General features: G+C 43.1%; 1 protein-coding gene across 1 annotated transcript in view; it reads left to right on the top strand.

Moving 5' to 3' along the window:
- AVL9 (AVL9 cell migration associated) overlaps positions 1-21,218 on the top strand; it is a 97,591-nt gene that overhangs the window by 29,782 nt on the left and 46,591 nt on the right. The window contains exons 3-7 of the mRNA XM_040353262.1: positions 7,759-7,879; positions 13,596-13,681; positions 15,242-15,313; positions 18,561-18,650; positions 20,474-20,540. Of these exons, the coding sequence (XP_040209196.1) occupies positions 7,759-7,879; positions 13,596-13,681; positions 15,242-15,313; positions 18,561-18,650; positions 20,474-20,540 (436 nt within the window). The remainder of the gene's footprint in view (positions 1-7,758; positions 7,880-13,595; positions 13,682-15,241; positions 15,314-18,560; positions 18,651-20,473; positions 20,541-21,218) is intronic.

Raw genomic sequence — 21,218 nt, 5'->3', positions numbered from 1 at the left:
ACCAAAAGTAGTGCAGAAACTACTTTTGGGATCCGGTGCAGCGCTGCAAATCCCATGTCAAATCACATGCCAAATTTTCAATGCGAACCAGGGCTAAACTGTGGTTAAAAAAAATTAAAATAAAGTCTATTTAAAGCGGGGGTTCCGTAGGAATTGCTTTTTTTTTTTATGTGCATCTGACGCTCTTAATAAACGTATTACTGTACTCGCGTGTCTGACGTTCTTGGCCCTCCGCATCGGCCATTCTGCCGCAAACAATTTATAAAAATCTTTGCTGCACGGAGCGGTTCCATCTTGCTTGTGGGTAACCTCTTCCCAGGGTCTCAAGGTGTGTATTGGCGATTTCACCTGTTTGCCATGAATTAAAATGGTGGAATTGTATCCGCCCTCGTCACGTGACCGGCTGCAAGAGTCACGTGATGTGTAAAATCATGCGATAGTTCCTCTTGTTAGCTAGAGAATCGTCTCCTGGGCAGCGTCACGCTGTGCTCCCAGGAGACATTGCAAAGAAATCCCAGCTAAAGCGACACGCCCACTCCCGCGGGAGCTCGACTAGGAAGTGCCTGGTTAAGACAAGAGAAACACGATATGGCATTTATTTAAAAAAAAAAAAAAATTGATAGCCAACTTTAAAGATTGACACTGAGCCGGTGTGATTAACGATGACTTTTAAATTAGGGTGAACCTCCGCTTTAAGTATGTATTCCTAATTCAAAAAGTACTTTTTACTGCTCCCAGTCTCCTTCAAATTTCTTCTTCTTTTTTTTTTTCACTGCTGTGGGAAATTTTAAGGGGAACCCCTCCAAATTCCATACCGGACCCATATCCGAGCACACTGCCCGGCAGGTCAGGAAAAGGGCGCCCTCCTGGACCATACCAGGCCACATGCCCAGAATATTGGGGGGAGACGAATGGGTGCCTTGGGACAGGGGTGGCCCCTCCCCAAAGCACCTTGTCCCCATGTTGATGAGGACAAGGGCCTCTTCCTGGTGACCCTGGCCCGTGGTTGTCAGGGTCTCAAGGGGGGTAACAAGGTGGCCCCAAGAACCAGACCCCCACCCTATGTGAATGAGTATGGGGTACATTGTACTACCCATTCACCCCAAAAAAGTGTCAAAAAACAGTATACAGGTTTTTAACAAAGTAATTTTTTTAAAGCAGCTCCAGCATTTCTTCAACCTCCGGTTCTTCTCCCTCCGCTGATGTCTTCTCCCTCCGCTGGTTCTCCTCTGTGTTCTTCCGCTGTCTTTTCCCTCTGTTCTTGCTCTGATGCTCTCTCCTGCTGTAATGCTGTGTTCGCTGTCTGTCATTACTTGTATAGCCATGGGGCGGGCCACCCGGTGTTGTCGACTGGAGGTCCCGCACCTTGTGATGTCACCACCCATGGCATGTTGGGTGGTGATGTCACAAGGGGCGGGATCTCCGGATTACATCAGCGGGTGGCCCCGTTCCATTGCTATATACAGGTGAAACTCGAAAATATTTGAATATCGTGCAAAAGTTCATTTATTTTGCTAATGCAACTTAAAAGGTGAAACTAAGCTAGGCACACACTGCAAGATGCTTGAAGTTCAGTGTGACGTTTCCACAGTCTGTGTTGATTTGGGGAGCCATGTCACTTGCTAGTGTTGGTCCACTGTGCTTCATTAAGTCCAGGGTCACCGCAGCCGTCTACCAGGAGATTTTGGAGCACTTCATGCTTCCTTCAACAGACAAGCTCTATGGGGATGCAGACTTTATTTTTCAGCAGGACTTGGCACCTTCCCACGCTGCCAAAAACACCAAAACCTGGTTCAATGACCGTGGGATTACTGTGCTTGATTGGCCAGCAAACTCGCCTGACCTGAACTTCATAGAGAATCTTTGGGGCATTGGCAAGAGAAAGATGAGACATGAGACCGAACAATGCAGAAGAGCCAAAGGCCGCTATTGAAGCATCCTGGTCTTCCATAACACCTCAGCAGTGCTACAGGCTGATAGCTTCCATGCCACGCCGCATTGAGGCAGTAATTGCTGCAAAAGAGGCCCAAACCAAGTACTGAGTACATATGCATGCTCCTACTTTTCAGAGGTGCGACATTGTTCTATGTACAATCCTTGTTTTATTGATTGCATGTAATAATCAACTTTTCTGAGATTGTGGATTTGGGGTTTTCATGAGCTGTAAGCCATAATCCTGACAATTATGACAAATCACGGCTTGAACTATCTTGCTTTGCATGCAATGAGTCTCTCTCATATATTACCAAAACGTTTTCCTCAAATAAGTGGAACTTTAAATGGATCACAGACAGAAAGTGTATGAAAAAATATATTGAATTTTATTACAAAAATAGACACATCATGATGAAAAGCATGATACAAAACATATGACTGAAAAACATAAAATTAAGAACCAAAGCCCGGAAGCTGTCAAGATGACAGACCACCAACGCGTTTAGAAAAACATTCATGGTTCATATCTTCTTCAAAGATTACACCAGGCTTATTATTTTCAAAGCTGAAAGTTGGATCTATGACAATAAAATGAATATCATCACAAACATGTACATAAGTGATAAGACACGGTTTATGTAAGACCTGACTTACAACAGATTCACATGTGGCAATACTGACCGCTGTTGAGAGCGTTTCATCAACCCAAATGCGATAATTTACTCAGGAGTAGAGGATCGGAGGAGAATATCCATCGGTCACATGCACGTGTAGGTTTAGTTGCCACACATCCGAGGGGGATTCTTTTTCCCATGTTAATTTAGATGGGAACAAATGGGTATACGTAATTTTTATTATCCTAATTGTGTCGTTGGTGTCTCCCTGGTGTGGAGAAAACCTTAAGGGGGGAGGGGGCGAGCAGGAGTGTCAGGACGCCTACTAACACACAGCTCCTTTCTCTATCTGCAAAGTAGAGTGTCCTGACTTGCCTGCTCGCCCCCTCCTCCCTCGAGAGGCTTTCTCCACACCAGGAAGAAAGCCTTGCATTACAGTGTGGAGTTACAGACAGAAGAACAGAAAGTGAGCATTTCTTAGAAGAAAAAAACAAAATTGAAGCATGAGGTAAGTGAAGGAGGGCTGCACTAAGATAAAGGAAGCTATTTAGGGGGAAAAAATAAATTCCTTTACAACCCCTTTAAGAGCATAAATCTTCCCATTCATAATGAACTTACATTTTCAAAAGTTTTTAGCACTTGTCTGCCAACACACACTTTCATGCTCTGGATATGGCGATAAATATCCACGCCAGAGCTCATTTTTGGTTTTACCAACGTAGAAACATTGGCCGTCACATATATATCGGTTTTACAGTTTGAAAAATGTTGTGGGATAAATTTTCTTATTAGGAAGTAATTTGTGAGTACCAACGTCCATAAACTGGCAGTAGCTGTATCCTCCACATTTAAAGGTGCCAAGTCTTTTTCGTTCAAGAGTAAAACAATGTCTATGGCCTCCACCTTTTTATTTATTTATTTTTTTTCGGTGCAACGAAATTCCATCATTTAAACTTTTTGCATATAGTTTAAGGATCAGTTTCCTTGCAAAAAGCTGAATATCCCTAATAGCCTGAAATTTGTCGATTATCAGCATCCAGACAAAAGCTTAGACCCCTACTTAAAATGTTTTTTTCCACATCCGTCAGTGGATATTGTGATGATAAATTCACTACATTGAGCGAATCCTCTTCTCCATCTGTCGTGCACGGTACGAAGTTAGGGCCGGGCTCGACAGGGGAGTCACCACCGATTCCTGGCCTGGAACTAAAAATAATTCCCCAAGTGGAGGTGGATGGTAAGGATAATTTTTGTGAAATTATTGGAATGTAGCCTGACAAGGTAGGAAGAGAATTGGTTCTAGAATTCGTAGGGAAAAAAAACGTCACCCATAGTGTTACCTGTCACCACGTGATTAGTGTCACCATTATGTCCAGAGTCAATAGTTTTTTTGAGGTAGAGAGAGAGATGAAATTGATGATGAATCTGAAAGGTGAGGATCAGTGGTGAGGTCCCTCTGCGATTATGAAGCTGCTTGAAATACAATTTTCTAGAACTCCTTTTCAATTCCCTATCACATAAACATTTAAAGTACGATTGGGACTAGACAACATTAGTGTTGATTCTTGGGAAGAATTATGTGGTCAGGGTTCCAACCTTGTCAAACCAGACTGACAACACCGCTATCACAACTACAGGAAAAGCAATACATTTTGGATTGGAGCCCTGGTTGTTTCTTGCATATTGTAATGTTCCCTTTTGTAACCTTTTCACAAAGGTGTGCCTGAAGCATTTCAAATTCCCAGGGGTCTGTAGCTGCCAACAGGTGCAAGGGCCATCCAGCTAATTGCCACCTGTCGGGGCACAGGACTCTTTGTTTCAGCTTATTGTGTTCAACTACTCGCATTCTCTGTGACCTGCAGCATAACATGCTGTGTTTTTGTTGTATATTTCATTTACTTGGGTTTAAAACATGTGTCCACCATGAAATTAAAAATGTCTTTGTGCAATTAAAACCACCAACCTTTTTGGCTTTAGTTGCAGAAGACTTTAAGAGGAAGTAAAACCAAATGGGTTTTACTTCCTCTTTGTTTCCCTGCAAAGGTAAAGCATAATGACACGGACCGGCCATCCGCCTGCTCAGCGAAGTTCAGCGGAGCGATCCTCCACTGACCAAGCAGTGTCTGTCAGGCAGAGGAACCCGTGTGAAAGGGGCCTACTAGTGTTTTTTTTTTTTTTTTCTAGTTTATCCAGCAGGTTGAATGGGGGGGAAAAAAAACTCCTCTGAACCATGGGAAAAATACACTCCCCTATACGGGAGATGGGGGGGGGGGAGACTGAAAACAGTTGGAGCTGCTGTACTAGCAATCCAATGTTGGTACAGTAATCTCCCCTGGTGTGCGATTTGTGTTCTGAAAGGGGGACAGCCCCCCCACCAGAAAAAAATATTACAGCGCACACATGCAAAAAATGACATTCAACTCCTGCAAGGCTATTTATAACACCTGAAATTTTCCAAAAGTATGGGGATTTGGTCACACCATATGGCTATATGGTGCTTAACTACTAGCCGACCAGCCACCGTCATTATACGGCGGCAGGTCGGCTCTCCTAGGCGAGAGCCTGTAGCTATACGTCCTCTCTTTTAGCCGCCACTAGGGGGCGCGTGCACGCCGCCGGAGGCGCGCGCACGCCCCCCGCTCGCCCCCGACTACCGTGCGTGTGCCCGGCGGGCGCGATCGCCGCCGGGCACATGCGATCGCTCGGTACAGAGCAGGGAACGGGAGCTGTGTGTGTAAACACACAGCTCCCGGTCCTGTCAGCGGGGGAAATGCTGATCTTCCGTTCATACAATGTATGAACCGAGGATCAGTGTTTCCCCTAGTGAGGCCACCCCCCCACAGTAAGAACACACAGAGGGAACATACTTAACCCCTTCCCCGCCCCCTAGTGTTAACCCCTTCCCTGCCAGTGGCATTTTTATAGTAATCCAATGCATTTTTATAGCATTGATCGCTATAAAAATGCCAATGGTCCCAAAAATGTGTCAAAAGTGTCCGAAGTGTCCGCCATAATGTCGCAGTACCGAAAAAAATCGCTGATCGCCGCCATTACTAGTAAAAAAAATATATTAAGAAAAATTACATAAAAATACCCCCTATTTTGTAAACGCTATAACTTTTGCGCAAACCAATCAATAAACGCTTATTGCGATTTTTTTTTACGAAAAATAGGTAGAAGAATACGTATCGGCCTAAACTGAGGAAAAAAAATGTTTTTTATATATTTGTGGGGGATATTTATTACAGCAAAAAGTAAAAAATATATTTTTTTTTTCAAAATTGTCGCTCTATTTTTGTTTATAGCGCAAAAAATAAAAACCGCAGAGGTGATCAAATACCACCAAAAGAAATCTCTATTTGTGGGAAAAAAAGGACGCCAATTTTGTTTGGGAGCCACGTCGCACGACCGCGCAATTGTCAGTTAAAGCGACGCAGTCCAGAATCACAAAAAGTACTCTGGTCTTTGGGCAGCAATATGGTCCGGGGGTTAAGTGGTTAAAGGGGTTGTAAAGGTAAAACAATTTTTTCCCTAAATAGCTTCCTTTACCTTAGTGCAGTCCTCCTTCACTTACTGGCGTGTCTGGTGTGGCGTGTCGTGCTCGACCCCTCCCTTGGAATACAGGAGAGTCAGGAAACTCTCTATGTTGCAGATAGAGAAAGGAGCTGTGTGTTAGTGGGCATTCTGACTCTCCTGTATTCCAGGGGAGGGAGCAAGCATGACACTCCACACCAGGGAGAAACCCCCGCATTACTGTGTGGAGTTACAGACAGAAGAACATGAAGTGACGATTTCTCTGAAGAAATACGGCCTTTTTAAATGCAAAATGGAAGGATGAGGTAAGTGAAGGAGGACTGCACTAAGGTAAAGGAAGCTATTTCGAATTTTTTTTTTTTTTAAGATTTTTATAATACCTTTAAGCCCACTTACTGCGACTAAGTACCCCACGATTAGTGGGTCCTACACTATACATAGAATGGAAGATCCTGCTTCTCTGAACCTTGGGAGAAATTTACTCCCCTATATGGGAGAACTAAAGGACTTTAGCAGTTGACCGAAGCCAGAACACTCCGGTGAGCTGCTGCTCACCCTGTCAGATCGGCTGCCATACACACGGGCCGAATGTCAAACAATATTTATTGAAACGGCCGATGTCGCCTGACATTCGGTGCAGGTGTACTAGGCAGCTGCAGGATTCTCATTTTGTAGCAGAAATGAGCTCAGGTGTGTTCAGGCCCTAGTTCAATCAAATTCATAACGGACTGGAGAAAGATAAAAATCATTTGAAGGCAATGCAGCATTTATTTTTTTAGGCGGTTGGGGGGGCCCCATCAGGTAGGCTGTACGGGGCCCCAAGATTTCTAACAGCGGGCCTGGGCAGCAGTGCATTAGATGCCTCCAGATATTCTTTCACTTCCGATTTACAACTAGGAGTCCTAAGGCACAAGGGTGCCTAAGCACAGCCAATTTTTCAGGGTAATACTTTGACACGACTAACATTTCTAGATGTTGGCTATCAGGTAGCAGACTTTCCTGTTTTCAATTGTGGTCCACTTTTCATTATTTTTTTTCCCTGTAATTGTTGCATAACTGCATGATTTGGTGGTTTGTGTAACTCCTTGGAGTATGACTTTATGCGACAGGTGTAACTTTATTTTACAGTTTATTGGCTAAACGGCATCCTACAATTTGTACATGTGTGGATAGATTGGCGAAGGTATCCTGCCGCTGTGTTAGGCTCGGTTCACACTAATGCGATGCATTTTTGCCACGATTTTCAGTGCAAATTTGATGTGACTGCTGAGTTTTTGCCAAGTGGGGCCAAGTCGCACTGTAAATTGCACCAAAGTAGCACAGGAACCTTTTCCAAAATCGCACTGTGCTGAGTGGCACAATTGAATATAATGTGATTTCCCTTGTCATGTGATTCTATGCGACTCAAGTGAAATATTTTTTCTTAAAAAAAAAAAAATGAGCTCTTCCTTTTAAGTTGATAAATATTTATTCTATTGGTATACCCCTGACAAGAAACAATTTCTATTTAGTTGCAATTTAAAGTGTACAGCTCACAATTAACATAAGCAAAAGTGAACATTGTCAAACATCAGTACTTGTTTCTTCATTATTTCGTGATTTTTTTATATTTTTGAATTAGCAAGCGCTTAACAGCTTACTTAACTTTTTCCTATAATGTATTTTTTTGATGCAGGTAGAGTTCTCTTACCCACCCTTGATCCCTGGGGAAGGACATGACAGCAACCTTTTACCAGATGAGTGGAAGTACCTGCCATTTCTTGCATTGCCAGATGGTGCTCATAACTTCCAGGAAGGTAATCTCGTATGTTATTCAGGGTCAGAATCCTGTTTCACTACAGCTGTTTTTTTTTTTTTTTGGTACCTGGTAACAGAAGACTAGACTAGTGTTAAATAAAAAAAATAGCTTTTGACTAAGGTTACCTTGTTTGGTAAGGTTAAGTTCAGTACCTACCTAAATATATTCAGTCATTCAGTAAACCATATCCATCACACTTTCACATCCTTACTGCTATTTATTGCCAACATGATGCAACTGCTGTTAAGCCCTCGTTCACACCGAATTTGACGTTGAAATCGCTCGACTTCACTTGAAATCACGCAATTAGTGTGACTTCAGGTGCGACTTGGCTGACATCTGTGTGACTTCATGAACAGATGTCCATGTAAGTCGCACCTGTCGTAAGTCGGCAAAAATAGTGCAGGAGCTTATTTTTCAAGTCGATGAGGCACCGTAAAGTCGGGATCGCACTGATTTGAACAGTTCCATTGCCGAACAATATGGTATGACTTGTCATGCGATTTGGACATGATTTGGACAAGTGGCACCGGTGTGAATGGGGGCTAACAGTGCAACTATGCTACAATGCCTTTGTGCTGGCAAGGCACACTGATTTAGATTTAGGCCGGGGTTCACACAGCTCCGTCATGGAAGCCGGACGACTACTGCTCCGACTTTGCCCTACGACTTAATGTCTGACTTCAATGAACGGGATCTGACTTTGATCTGACAATACCAAGCCCTTCGGTCTGGCATGAATTTTAAGGGGGGAACCCCCACGGAAAAAAAAAAAAAAAACAGCGTGGGGTCCCCCTCTCAAAATCCATATCAGTGCCTTATCCGAGCATGCAGGTCAGGAAGGAGGGGAGCGGAATGATCAAGTGCCCCCACCTCCTGGACCATACCAGACCACATGCCCTCCACATGGGGGGAGGGGGGGGTGGATGCTTTTGCATGTTTATGGGGACATGGGCCTCTTCCCGACAACCCTGGGTGGGGGTCTGTGGATGGGGGGGGGGCTTATCAGAATTTGGAAGCTGCTTTTAACTGGGGGGCCCTCCAGTTCTTATCGCTGTGTTAATGTCTTTTGGTTCTTCCTCCATTTTTCTCGCTGCACTGATGTCTTCTTCCACCGGTTCTTTTTCCTGTTCTGCTGCCGGTTCTTGCAGTTCTTCTGCCCATGCTAGCTTCTGCTGTAGTGTTCGCCCCGGCGTATGCTATTACTTGCAGTCAGGTCCATAAATATTTTGACATCGGCACAATTCTAATATTTTTGGCTCTATACACCACCACACTGGATTGGAAATTAAACGAACAAGATGTGCATTAACTTCAGACTTTCAGCTTTAATTTTAGGGTATTTACATCCAAATCAGGCGAACGGTGTAGGAATTACAACAGTTTGTATATCTGCCCCCCACTAAGGGACCAAAAGTAATGGGACAGATTAACAATCATAAAGCAAACTTTCAATTTTTAATACTTGGTTGCAAATCCAAGTCAATGACAACCTGAAGTCTGAAACGCATAGACATCTCCAGACGCTGAGTTTCATCCCTGGTTGCTCTGCCAGGCCTCTACTGCAACTGTCTTCAGTTCCTGCTTGTTCTTGGGGCATTTTCCCTTCAGTTTTATCGTCGGCAAGTGAAATACATGCACAATCGGATTCAGGTCAGGAGATAGACTTGGCCATTGCATAACATTCCACTTCTTTCCCTTAAACTCTTTAGTTGCTTTCGTAGTATGCTTCAGGTCATTGTCCATCTGCACTGTGAAGCGCCGTCCAATGAGTTCTGAAGCATTTGGCTGACTATGAGCAGATAATAATATTGCCCGAAACACTTCAGAATTCATCCTGCTGCTTTTGTCAGCAGTCACATCATTAATAAATACAAGAGAACCAGTTCCATTGGCAGCCATACATGCCCATGACACTACCACCACCATGCTTCACTGATGAGGTGGTTTGCTTTGGATCATGAGCAGTTTTTTTCCTTCTCCATACTCTTTTCTTCCCATCACTCTGGTACAAGTTGATCTTTGTCTCATCTGTCCATAGGATGTTGTTCCAGAACTGTGAAGGCATTTTTAGATGTTGTTTGGCAAACTCTAATCTGGCCTTCCTGTGAGGCTCACCAATGGTTTACATCTTGTGGTGAACCCACTGTTTTCACTCTGGTGAAGTCTTCTCTTGATTGTTGACTTTGACACGCATACACCTACCTCCCTGGAGAGTGTTCTTGATCTGGCCAACCATTGTGACGGGTGTTATCTTCAACAGGGAAAGAATTCTTCGGTCATCCACCACAGTTGTTTTCCGTGATCTTCCGGGTCTTTTAGTGTTGCTGAGCTCATCGGTGCCTTCTTTCTTTTTAAGGATGTTCCAAACAGTTGATTTGGCCACACCTAATGTTTTTGCTATCTCTCTGATGTTTTTTTTTTTTTTTCAGCCTAATGATGGCTTGCTTCACTGATAGTGACAGCTCTTTGAATCTCATATTGAGAGTTGACAGCAACAGATTCCAAATGCAAATAGCACACTTGAAATTAACTCTGGACCTTTTTTCTGCTCCTTGTAAATGGGATAATGAGGGAATAACACACACCTGGCCATGGAACAGCTGAGCAGCCAATTAATTGTCCCATTACTTTTCGTCCCTTAAAAAGTGGGAGGCACAAATACAAACTGTTGTAATTCCTACACTGTGTTCATCTGATTTGGATGTAAATACCCTCAAATTAAAGCTGAACGTCTGCAGTTAAAGCACATCTTGTTCGTTTCATTTCAAAGCCATTGTGGTGATGTATAGAGCCCAAAAGATTAGAATTGTGTCGATGTCCCAATATTTATGGACCTGACTGTATATAGCTATCGTGCGTGGCCATTCAGTGGCATCACCGGAGGCCCCATCCCTTGTGATGTTACTGCCCGGGTTATGATGGTATGGTGACTCCGGGTGGCCACACTCCATGGCTATGTAAGTAATGGCACACACCGGAGCTAACACTACAGCGGGAGCTAGCGTTGGGAGAAGAACTGGAGGAAGAACCGCCGGAGGAAAAAGACAGTGGAGAGAGAAGAACCAGTGGAAGAAGATATCAGCGCAGCGAGAAGAACTGGAGGATGAAGATATCACTGAAGGAAGAAGAAATTGGAGGGAGAAGACATGTTGAAGCTACTTTAATAAAGTTCTTTGTCAACCTGTGTACTGGTTTTATTTTTTTACACTTTTTTGGGGTGAGTGAGTAGGGTTACAGTGTACCCTATATTCATTCACATAGGGTGGGGGCCAGAATATGGGGGCACCCTTGTTAAACTTGACTTTCAAATTCCTATTAGCCCCCTGCCCACAGACCCCTACAACCACCACCCAGGGTTGTCGGGATGAGGCCCTTGTCCCCATCAACATGGGGACAAGGTGGTGGGGGGCCCAGAGCCCCCCCCCCCCCCCATGGCACAAAGCACCCACACCCCCATATTGCGGGCATGTGGCCTGGTATGGCCCAGGAGGGGGGCTGCTTGCTGTTCCCCCTCCTCTTTCCTGACCTGCCAGGCTGCATGCTCTGATAAGGGTCTGGTTTGTTTTTATTTTTGCATGGGGTTTCCCCTCAAGACCCATACCAGACCGAAGGAATTAGGGGGACAGGGACGACCGCACGTTTTTGTTTTTTTTTGTTTGTTTTATTTTTGGCGTGGAGTTCCCCTTCAAGATCTTCAGAGCACAAGTCGCATGCCAAAGTCGGATCAGTTAAGATAATGATCCTACTTTGATCCAACTTCAGTGATATTGATTGGGCTGAAGTCGTACAAAGTAGTGCAGGAACCTTTTTCAAAGTCGGACCGATTTGTGTCGGACTAGTTAAGACGGCTCTCATAGGGAACCATTAATTTATACCCGTCATGCGACATGTGCTCCCAATGTTGGATATGTTGCATCAGTGTGAACCAGGCCTTCTAAAAGAACAATAAAGTGGGTTGCAATGAATCTGCTGTAATTGGTAAATACACTAAAGTAGTAAGTTGATATATTGCAGCTATGCATTGCTGCATGCCAATTGTTTAACTATTCTTACCCACTTCAATACTAGTGTTTGTGGTATTATTTTATATATACGGTCATTCAGTACTTGCCAAATATGCTGCAGAAATCTCCCTCCACTAAGTTTAGCTGCAGCCATTTTAGCTGTGGGCAGCTGAAGCTGCTGCCTGGATTAACACAGAAGCACACCTCCAGCTCTGAAGCCCTGCATCTCTCATTGGCCCTCTTATGACTCATCCCCCCTCCCTTCCTGGCCAACTTTCACAAGAGTAAGGCCCCGTACACACGACGAACATGTCTGCTGAAACTGGTCCGCGGACCAGTTTCAGCAGACATGTTCTGTCGTGTGTACGGCCGATCGGACAGGATTCCAGCGTACATTTGCCCGCCAGACCGTTTTCGAGCGGACAAATGTTTCTAAACTTGCTTAGAAACATGCCCGCTGGAATCTTGTCCGTCGGACATGTTCGGTCGTCTGTACAGACTTACCGCACATGTCCGAGCGGCCGCCATCCCTCGCATGCGTCGAATGACTTTGACGCATGCGTGGAAGCATTGACCTTTCAGCGTCGCGCACGTCGCCGCGTCATCGGCGCAAACACGTCACCGCGCTGTCTGTCCGCGCGGATTGTCTCATTTCTGTATGATGGTGTGTACAGCCATCATACAGAAATCTCCGGGCGGGCATGTCCGCTGAAAACGGTACGGCGGACCGTTTTCAGCGGACATGTTTGCCCGTGTGTACAAGGCCTAAGAGAGAGCTGTGCGTGATGTCATAGTCCTAGGCTAATGACCAGACAAGAAAGAGGAACTGGGCTGTATAAGGCATTAACTGGCTGGAAAAAATGTTTTACTATCCAAAGTTAAAACAAGGGAAGAAGATTGAATAGATAAAAAGATGAAAAAATTATTGAAGAGCCGCTTTAATGTTGAAATCGGCTGTTGATCCATTTGAAGTGCATCTAAAGCCAAAAACTCAAAGTTTTGGATAATATATTGAGGAGATTGAGATGTACTTTTTCTGTATGTCCTGGTGACCACTCTCTAGGGAGGAAAGTATGAGAGAACCCAACATTTTGAGTTGTCGTTGGAACAGGAATCGAAATCATCCAACAGGAACACCTGTTGCAGTGACCGCTGTCTTAAGCCAGCCATAGATGGGTCAAATCTCCACCAATTTAGCAGGGGCTGACTGGTTGTACTGAAGTCCATCTAATGATGGACTTCAGTACAACCAGCTTGTTTTTTTTTCATGCGATCACTACCAGCGGCTATAGCCTGCAGTGATCATTTGTGTTCTGTTAACAAGGATCGCTCTCTTCCGGCAGAACACAATAACTCTGCCCCCCCAATCAACACAGTCAAGGTTGATGGGGGATTCCCTCCCACAGCATTATTGTTTTGGCTGGCAGGGACCACAGGGAGCCTTTTTTGTAGTGGAAGGAAAGAAAATTGCATAATCATTGGCCTATGTGGGCATTTCCACACTTTGGAGAGATTTCCTCTAATTTATGTTGTGTTTACAGAACTTGGAATGGATGGAAATCCCCTTAAAGGGACACATTTGGTGGGACAATTAAAGAAAATTTAGTTCAGATACATTGATTGAACCTGAATAACCCATCACGTGTTTGTTTTTTCAAAGTTTAAAACATTTTAAATCTAGTAAATGTTTGTTTTTGCTCTTTGTAGACACTGTGTTTTTTCACCTCCCACCTAGAAGTGGGGAACGGAAGACCGTTTATGGCGTCTCTTGTTACAGACAGATTGAAGCAAAGGTATTCCCCTTATGTTTTTTTTTTTTTATCATTTTTAATGTATGTCCCCTAATTTCAGATTGTTTGTTTTCCAAGGGCCTGAGCCTACAGACAAAACAAAAATGCATATTAAAGGGGTTGTAAAGGTTCCTGTTTTGTCACCTTAATGCATCATATGCATTAAGGTGACAAAAAACCTGGCAATGACGGGCCCCAGCCCCCTCGTTTTACTTACCTGAGCCCGTTCACCTGCGTCCTCTTCTCCACTGCTTATCTGCGTTGTTTGAATAGATTGATGGCAGCGCAGCCATTGGCTCCCGCTGCTGTCAATCAAATACAATGACGCAGCCGCCGGGGGGCGGGACCGAGACATACACTCTGCGTTTATGGAAGCCGAGTGTATGAGACGGGAGCGCGCCCGCGAGGTAACCCCCTTGGGAGAGTGCTTCCCGTTTTTTTATATCCTTTTACAACCCCTTTTAAAGGAGTTGTAAAGAAATCTTTTTTTCACCTTAATGCAATCTATGCATTAAGGTGAAAAAACATAGAATTTCCTTTAGTGACACTTTAAGGCCTGGTTCACATCTATGCATTTTTCTGGGCATTTTCAGTTTTGCAGAAACGCACTACAGTCCATTTAATGTGGTTTCTTATGGGTCGCGTTCACATCAATGTGTTTTCCACCTGTACGTTTTTTGTAAAGGATTAGGTGTGTTTTTGGTACCGTAGATTTCAAACATCAAAAATGTTTAAAAAATGCAGTGTTTGTGTTTTTTGATGCGTTTTTTGCTGTTTTTTTTTTCTGCAAGACAGACAGTAGAACCAGGCCTTATAGCTTATATAAAGGCTTATTTAGATGAGGTAAATTCTGCCACAGTAACTAATTCTCATTAGAGCTGTGGCCAGGATGACTATCATAAGAGAACATTTGAAGTGATATTAAAGGCAACTTTTTATTTTTTAAAATGGCAAACATGTTATAGTTACCTGCTTTGTGCAGTGTTTTTTCTCAGAACAGCCCCAATCTTCCTCTTCTTGGGTCCCCCGCTCGGCAGTCTTTTCCCCTCCTGCCCCCAAAACGAGCAGCTTTCTCTGGGGGCACCCAAGCAGGCTCGCTCCCAAGCCACTGCTGTGTGTGTCCATCTACACAGAGCCGTGGCATAGCTCTGCCCCCTCTCCCTCCTCATTGGCTTACTGGCTGTCTCAGCTGATGAGGAGTCATAGTCCCCTGAGAGCCAAGGCTCAGTACATCGCTGGATTGAGATGGAGTCCAAGTAAGTATTAGGGAGGGCTGAGGGGGCTGCTGCACACAGGTTTTTTTTTTTTTTTCACTTTTATGCGTAGAATGCATGAAGATAGGAAACCTTGAGGCTTTACAATTGCTTTAAGTGTCCGACCTGTACAAACTTTTTTTCTTTTCTTTTCTTTTAGAGCGATTATTATTTATAAAACCACTTTATTGCCATTTATTTTATAAATATAAAATATATGTGTATTTTTTCTTTTTATTGAGCTTCTAGTCTTTTTAAAGCATTTTATTCTGAAAAGTATTTTCCAATTGAAATATAATTTGTTTTGCAGGCTTTGAAAGTACGTCAAGCAGATGTTACCCGGGAAACTGTACAGAAAAGTGTTTGTGTTTTGAGTCAGCTGGTAAGACGTTGGTTTTATGCTTCCACAGGATACATAAAGTGATTCATCCATATTAAAGCATCAGCGGGAGGGGCTGTATTGCTAGACAGTGTGAGTCTTTTAATAACTTACATCCTCAGTCTATAGACTGCTGGTGCAGTAGCTGCAATCTAAACAAGACTACAGTGGAACCTTGATTTATGAGTAACTCGGTTAACAAGCGTTTTGAAAGACGAGCAACTGTTTTTTTTTTGTTTTTTTTTGTTTTCATTCTGACTTAGTTTGCAGGTGTCACGCAAAATGAGCCGCATTTAAGCTATGGGCATGCAATTCCTCATTTGGCCAGAGGTGCGGGTGCACCAGTGACACTCGGAATGGTTTGGAAATATTTGGAATCACTTAGGAATGCTCTGAAACACTTCGTTCCCAGGTGTTTCTGAGATCAGTCGCTCTGTCCCAAGTATTGGAGGCTCTCTGGTGCCCCCCACCTCAGGCCTCATGCGGTATTGCATGCCATAGAAGTCAATGCGAAACAAATTATCTTAGTTTCCATTGACTTCTATGGGGAAACTTGCTTTGATATGCGATTTGCTTTGGATTGCACGCATTCTCCTGGAACGGATTATGCTCGTAATCCAAGATTCCACTGTAAGGTCAGGATTCGTAGAAAGCATTTTGAACTGATCTCAGGATTGACTGTTATGGAGAGGCTAAACCCTGTGTGGAGGGCATTTTTTATTTATTTGCCGATTACTGGTTTGGAAACTCTCAAATCCTAAAGCACAACAATGACTTTAGTGGACCTATATTTCTAATAGTTGTGGTCCCTTCATAAAGTATATGGTTTTGGAGCGGGTTTTGGCTTAGATTCAGGAGAGTGCGATCATGTAGATGGTGGAAGACAATGGGGAAAGGAGACAGGCAGAATAGGAGGTGATCAGGACTAGGGGAAGCAAAGCAGGAGGCGGTCATATTGGGGTGAAGGGGGGGGGGGGGGTGTTGGAGAGAAGAGTAGAATCTGCTGGTTGTGGAGGGAGACAAAATGTGAACTGATCATGGCTGGGGGTTAGAGTGGAATCTTATTGAGAAGGAGCAGAACGTTATAATGCCAGCTGTCAGAATACAACAACCAGCAAGAGAGACTCCTGATTAGCATGGATGGGGTAATCAACAGATGCACTGTAAGAGAAATCTTGCAGTGTATAAATGACCAGCTTTAGTGTGGGAATTTTATATTTTAGACATTCTTGTAATGCAGAAATTAGACAGGAGAAACTTGGCAGAATTACAGAGGTGCAATGCTGTATGCAATGGTTGTGGATAAGGCATTCCTGCATTTTTGCTAGACTATGGATGTGTGAAGTGGCAGTGCAGCTGTTTGTACCAATCATCTCGACTCTCTTTTGACAAGGGGTGGGGCCACTTGGAAAAGGCCAGTCATAGCACAGCCAGAGAGAGTGGGGCAGTGTTGCGGAGTACAAAAGACAAGAGACTCTACAACAAGAAATAAAAATATGCAGCAGCCAGATAGTTTAGATGAAGCGATTGGGGGGGTGGGGTCTTCCAGGCAATCTAATGTTGGAAGAATGTAGTGTACCTTGAGGGAGAACTCCCAAAGAATGTAGTGTAGACCAGGGACTTCTGAAAAATGTAGTTTGAATAGTAAGTGGAGAGCTGGCAAAGAATGGGGTGTGGATGGCATGGAGAGAGCTGAGAGGGAACATAGTATGGAAAGAGGGGGGAGAACTTGGTATGATCTGTTCTGTAGAAGAAGAGGTTCCAGCGAATGTCCGGTGGACAGTCAGGGAAGAACTGCCCAAGCATATGGTATAACGTCTATGATAGAAGCAGCTTTGAACAATTGGGAAATTGGTGCATGGAGTATGTAGTGATATAAAATGTAAGGTTGGAATGTGAATACTGGTGAAAAAAAGAATGAACACTATGGAGTGAACAGTATGTGTGCAGGCAATCTGTCGATGGTGAATGAATATAGCCGGGACCCGCTGTAGCTCTCGCGATGGTTTATTTACTTGAGGAAATACAACATGGACTCCTCCAGGCTCACGCATATCAACCCTCGGTGGGTCTTAATCATATCATTGGTTATGGTTAAGACCCACTGAGGGTCGATACGTGTGAACCTGGAGGATTCTATTTTATATCATGTATCGCAAGAGCTGCAGCGGGTGTCGGCTATAATCATTAATTTACATGTGTTGAAGATCACAGGAGTATCCATTGCACCACACTTGCAAATATGGATACCTGACACAGGTGAGCAGCAGCTTACTGTATACTTGGATTTGTCAGTGGTGCATGGCAAAATTCTGGAAGAGTTCAGATTGAGAGGCAGCGCATATACATTGCTACTACAGTCACACCTGATGGCAGAATTTTCTAGCGATGAACTGGAGTTTATAAGTTGTGCTCTTATTCCACAATGAGGAAGGATTGAGGCTCTCATATGCTGGAAAATATTAAGGATTTATATTGCCAGAGATCTGTCTAGATTTACTAATTTACACTGTTTAGTCTAAGGCTGGACAAATCTATGTAGGCAGGAAGTCAATACACCTTAAAACCATTCAAATTTATTGACCTTATTTGGTAGAAGTTTAAGCTCTGATTCCTAATTTTTGGAGGTTGTCAAACATCCTGGTTGTTTAAAGAACCCTTTTCTTTAGCATTTTGGAGGGGGTGGGCCACCCATTAAAGAACCCTGGGTTTTTGTTGTGGCACATGGCAAGGTACAGAAGGGAAACAGATGTACTATGACTGCTTGGTTTTGGAGATGGCTTTTAAACCCAATGAGTCCTCAAAAATTCCCACTGGTTCCCCATGATTTCTGTATTCCTGATTTTATATATACATATTTATTCATCCATCCACATGCATCATCCAGGATTTTTCATTTTCTAAGCCTTCCACTACTGTTTATTGCTCAACTCGAATCCTGTTAACATTGCTTCCCAATATATTGCAAAAAAGCCAGGAACAAAACTGTAGAAAGCATGTCGATAGAAGCAAGTCAAACAAAAGACAGTCATTAATGTTTGACCTGCAATAAAATGCTCCAAGGCTGTTCATTTTGAATGTTTCTTTGTTTAATTCGACAAAATGCAGTATATTGTGTTAAAATAAAAAATAAATCAAGGCTGTTATACCCCTTTGGCTGATCATTTTACTTGCATAGAGTTAATATAATATAATTGTTTTGCTTATATATATATATATATATATATATATATTTTTTTTTCCTTTGCAGCCATTGTATGGGTTACTTCAAGCCAAACTTCAGTTAATTACTCATGCCTATTTTGAAGAGAAGGATTTTTCACAGATATCAATTCTAAAGGTATATAACACACATACTACAGAAACGTTTCCCAAGTGTCGCATGTTCTTGTTTTTAAACAGTTTTTTTCTTTTTTCTTTGTGTGTAAATGGCAAACAGCCAAAGTTTAAAATGTCATTTGATTCACTGGATGTTGCCTATAAGTGTTTAGTAAGTTGATTTGGCCTCCTATATTTTGAAAGGCATACAGATGGGGAAAAGGGCTGGAGAAGGATTTGGAAATACATGAAGGAAATGAGAAAGATAAAGCCATGGTACAAATATATTTTAAGTACATTTTAAAGACACCTTTTTCTTTCCACGTTGACCATTGATATCCCCATTGATTGTGTGCTGCTCAATGGTGACATCATGCAAAAACTGAAAATAGACTGTTAACATGCTTGTAAAAGGACTGCCTAGGTTGCCAAGATACAAAATTCTGGTCAGTTAATTCTATTATTCAGCCCATTCAGGCAAGACCAAATAATCCGGTTGCTAACCTAACATTTCTCCACTGCAGTTGAGCATCACATCTAGGTCCCTATCCCTCTGCCACCCCTACGCTGATGATGTCTAGTGATTTATAAGTGAAAGATAATTTTGTTTATATTGTCTTTTCAGCTCACAGAAAGTGACAAACTGCATTTCTGGCAAGATCAATAGGTGTTTCTGTACTTGCTGAAAATGTTCTTAGCCTAAAAAATGAAATTTAATGCAATTACCACATCTATGGACTGGTAAGCTGCAACATGAGGGAGGGAGTGGGGGGTGAAAAGTTCTTGGCCTGACCACGAAGGAAATGAGCTAGGCAATGAAACTTGCCTGCTATTTTACGTATTTTCCTCTAAGTTAAACACACTTGGCACATCGTCTCTCCATTTTCTTTAACCCTTCAAAAGAAAAAATTAATTTTCTCTGTGAAAAACTGCTCTGTTGCTACTATGACCTCTGAATCCATTGAAAATGTCTGTACTTTTAGTGTCTTCTTAAAGTTAGCAAATGGGTAATGGTTGGATGGAGCAAGATCTGGTGAATAGAGTGGATGGTCTATAAACTGAAACCCTAAATCCTTCAAAACTGCCTGCCTTGTCTTGGCTGCAAAAACAGCACACCATTTTTCTCCACCATGGTTTTTTCAATTACCTGCAACAATTGAGAAAATAGACCTGTAATTTTCCAAATTGTAATTATATCATATGAAATATCACTATTCACAATTGCAATAGCAAAATTGGTGTTGCGTGATGGGAAGCTGATCTGGCCTAGATCTTTTGCTTTAAAGAGTTCAACCCTCCAAAAAATTTTTTTTTTTAAAGTCAGCAGCTACAAACACTGTAGCTGCTGACTTTTAAAAAAAAAACACTTACCTGTTCAGGTATCCCGCGATGTCGGACCCCCGAGGCCGCTCCATCCATCGGATCGGGTGCATGCGCCGCCATTGTAACTAAGGGAAACTGGCAGTGGAGCCTTTTAGGTCGGTTTTCTACTGCGCATGCGCGAGTTGTGGCGCTTTATGAATGGCCCCACGGTCTTCTGGGACACACAAAGGTCCCAGAAGGCAGCAGGGGGGGAAGAGGGGCAGAGCAAGAAGGGGAAATTATGTACCTTTCTTGCGGACAAGGCTGGGACGGAAGTTAACCTTTTACTACTAAGGTAAGAAAAAAAATGTATATACAAAAACTAGGGGTGGGGAGGGGGTGATCTGCCGCTTTAATTGGTACCGCAGCTCTGAGAGAAACAGGGATGGGGAATGACCAGGAATTATCAACTCTTATAATTAATACTGGTATTTACTTATCTATTTACCACATGTCATGCTCTAAAATTATTTATCGTTTTAGGAGCTGTATGAACATATGAATAACTCATTTGCAGGGAGTACTTTAGAAGGATCACAATTATTTCTAGGTAAGTTGTTCTGTTTCACCACTGCAGATGTCTGCTTAAAGTTTTTAGTTTTTTACAGCACCAAACACATTAATTGCATGTTAATTTGTGTATCACATACTTGCAAGCTGCTGCTTCTGCTAAAAAACATTCCTGCTGTGCCTCCTCACAGCCACCGAATACTGTCCTGAGCATCTGTCTACCGGTGCTGAAAGAGCCAACTGCAGAGAAAGTGTGCTGTGTGCCTGCCCCCCGCTGTTCTCTCTGCCATGTACATTTCCACAATGCATTCAGTGTGCATCTGAATTTTGTGTTTGGGACATGGAGCAATTTGAATGACAGGAATTCCCCAGCCCATTAGCAGAAAGCAATGCATTATGGGAATGTAGTAATACTAGTTCTGTGAATGGCAGAGAGGGCAGAAGGTTGCATGCATGCAGCGAAACATTGCACGATTAGTACATTACAGGAAAAAGGAGTGTTCATAGACCCTGGGTTATAGGCTTGTACCTTCAGGTGTTCCTAAGGTGATGGATCTCTTCTTTTACCAAGAAATTGCACTTAACTTGCTTATTTTATCTTTGGATTCTACAGTCAACTCTGCAATCAACTTTTCACTTCTTTTAAGATCATAATAGAAGCAGTGCATTCGCTGTAAAACCTTGGGAGCTGTACCTGGACCCCACACCATGGGGACAG

The sequence above is a fragment of the Rana temporaria genome, chromosome 5, assembly GCF_905171775.1.
Source record: "Rana temporaria chromosome 5, aRanTem1.1, whole genome shotgun sequence".
NCBI classification, from domain to species: domain Eukaryota; kingdom Metazoa; phylum Chordata; class Amphibia; order Anura; family Ranidae; genus Rana; species Rana temporaria.
Note: the sequence above shows the minus strand (reverse complement) of the source record. Positions and strands in the feature narration are given on the sequence as shown.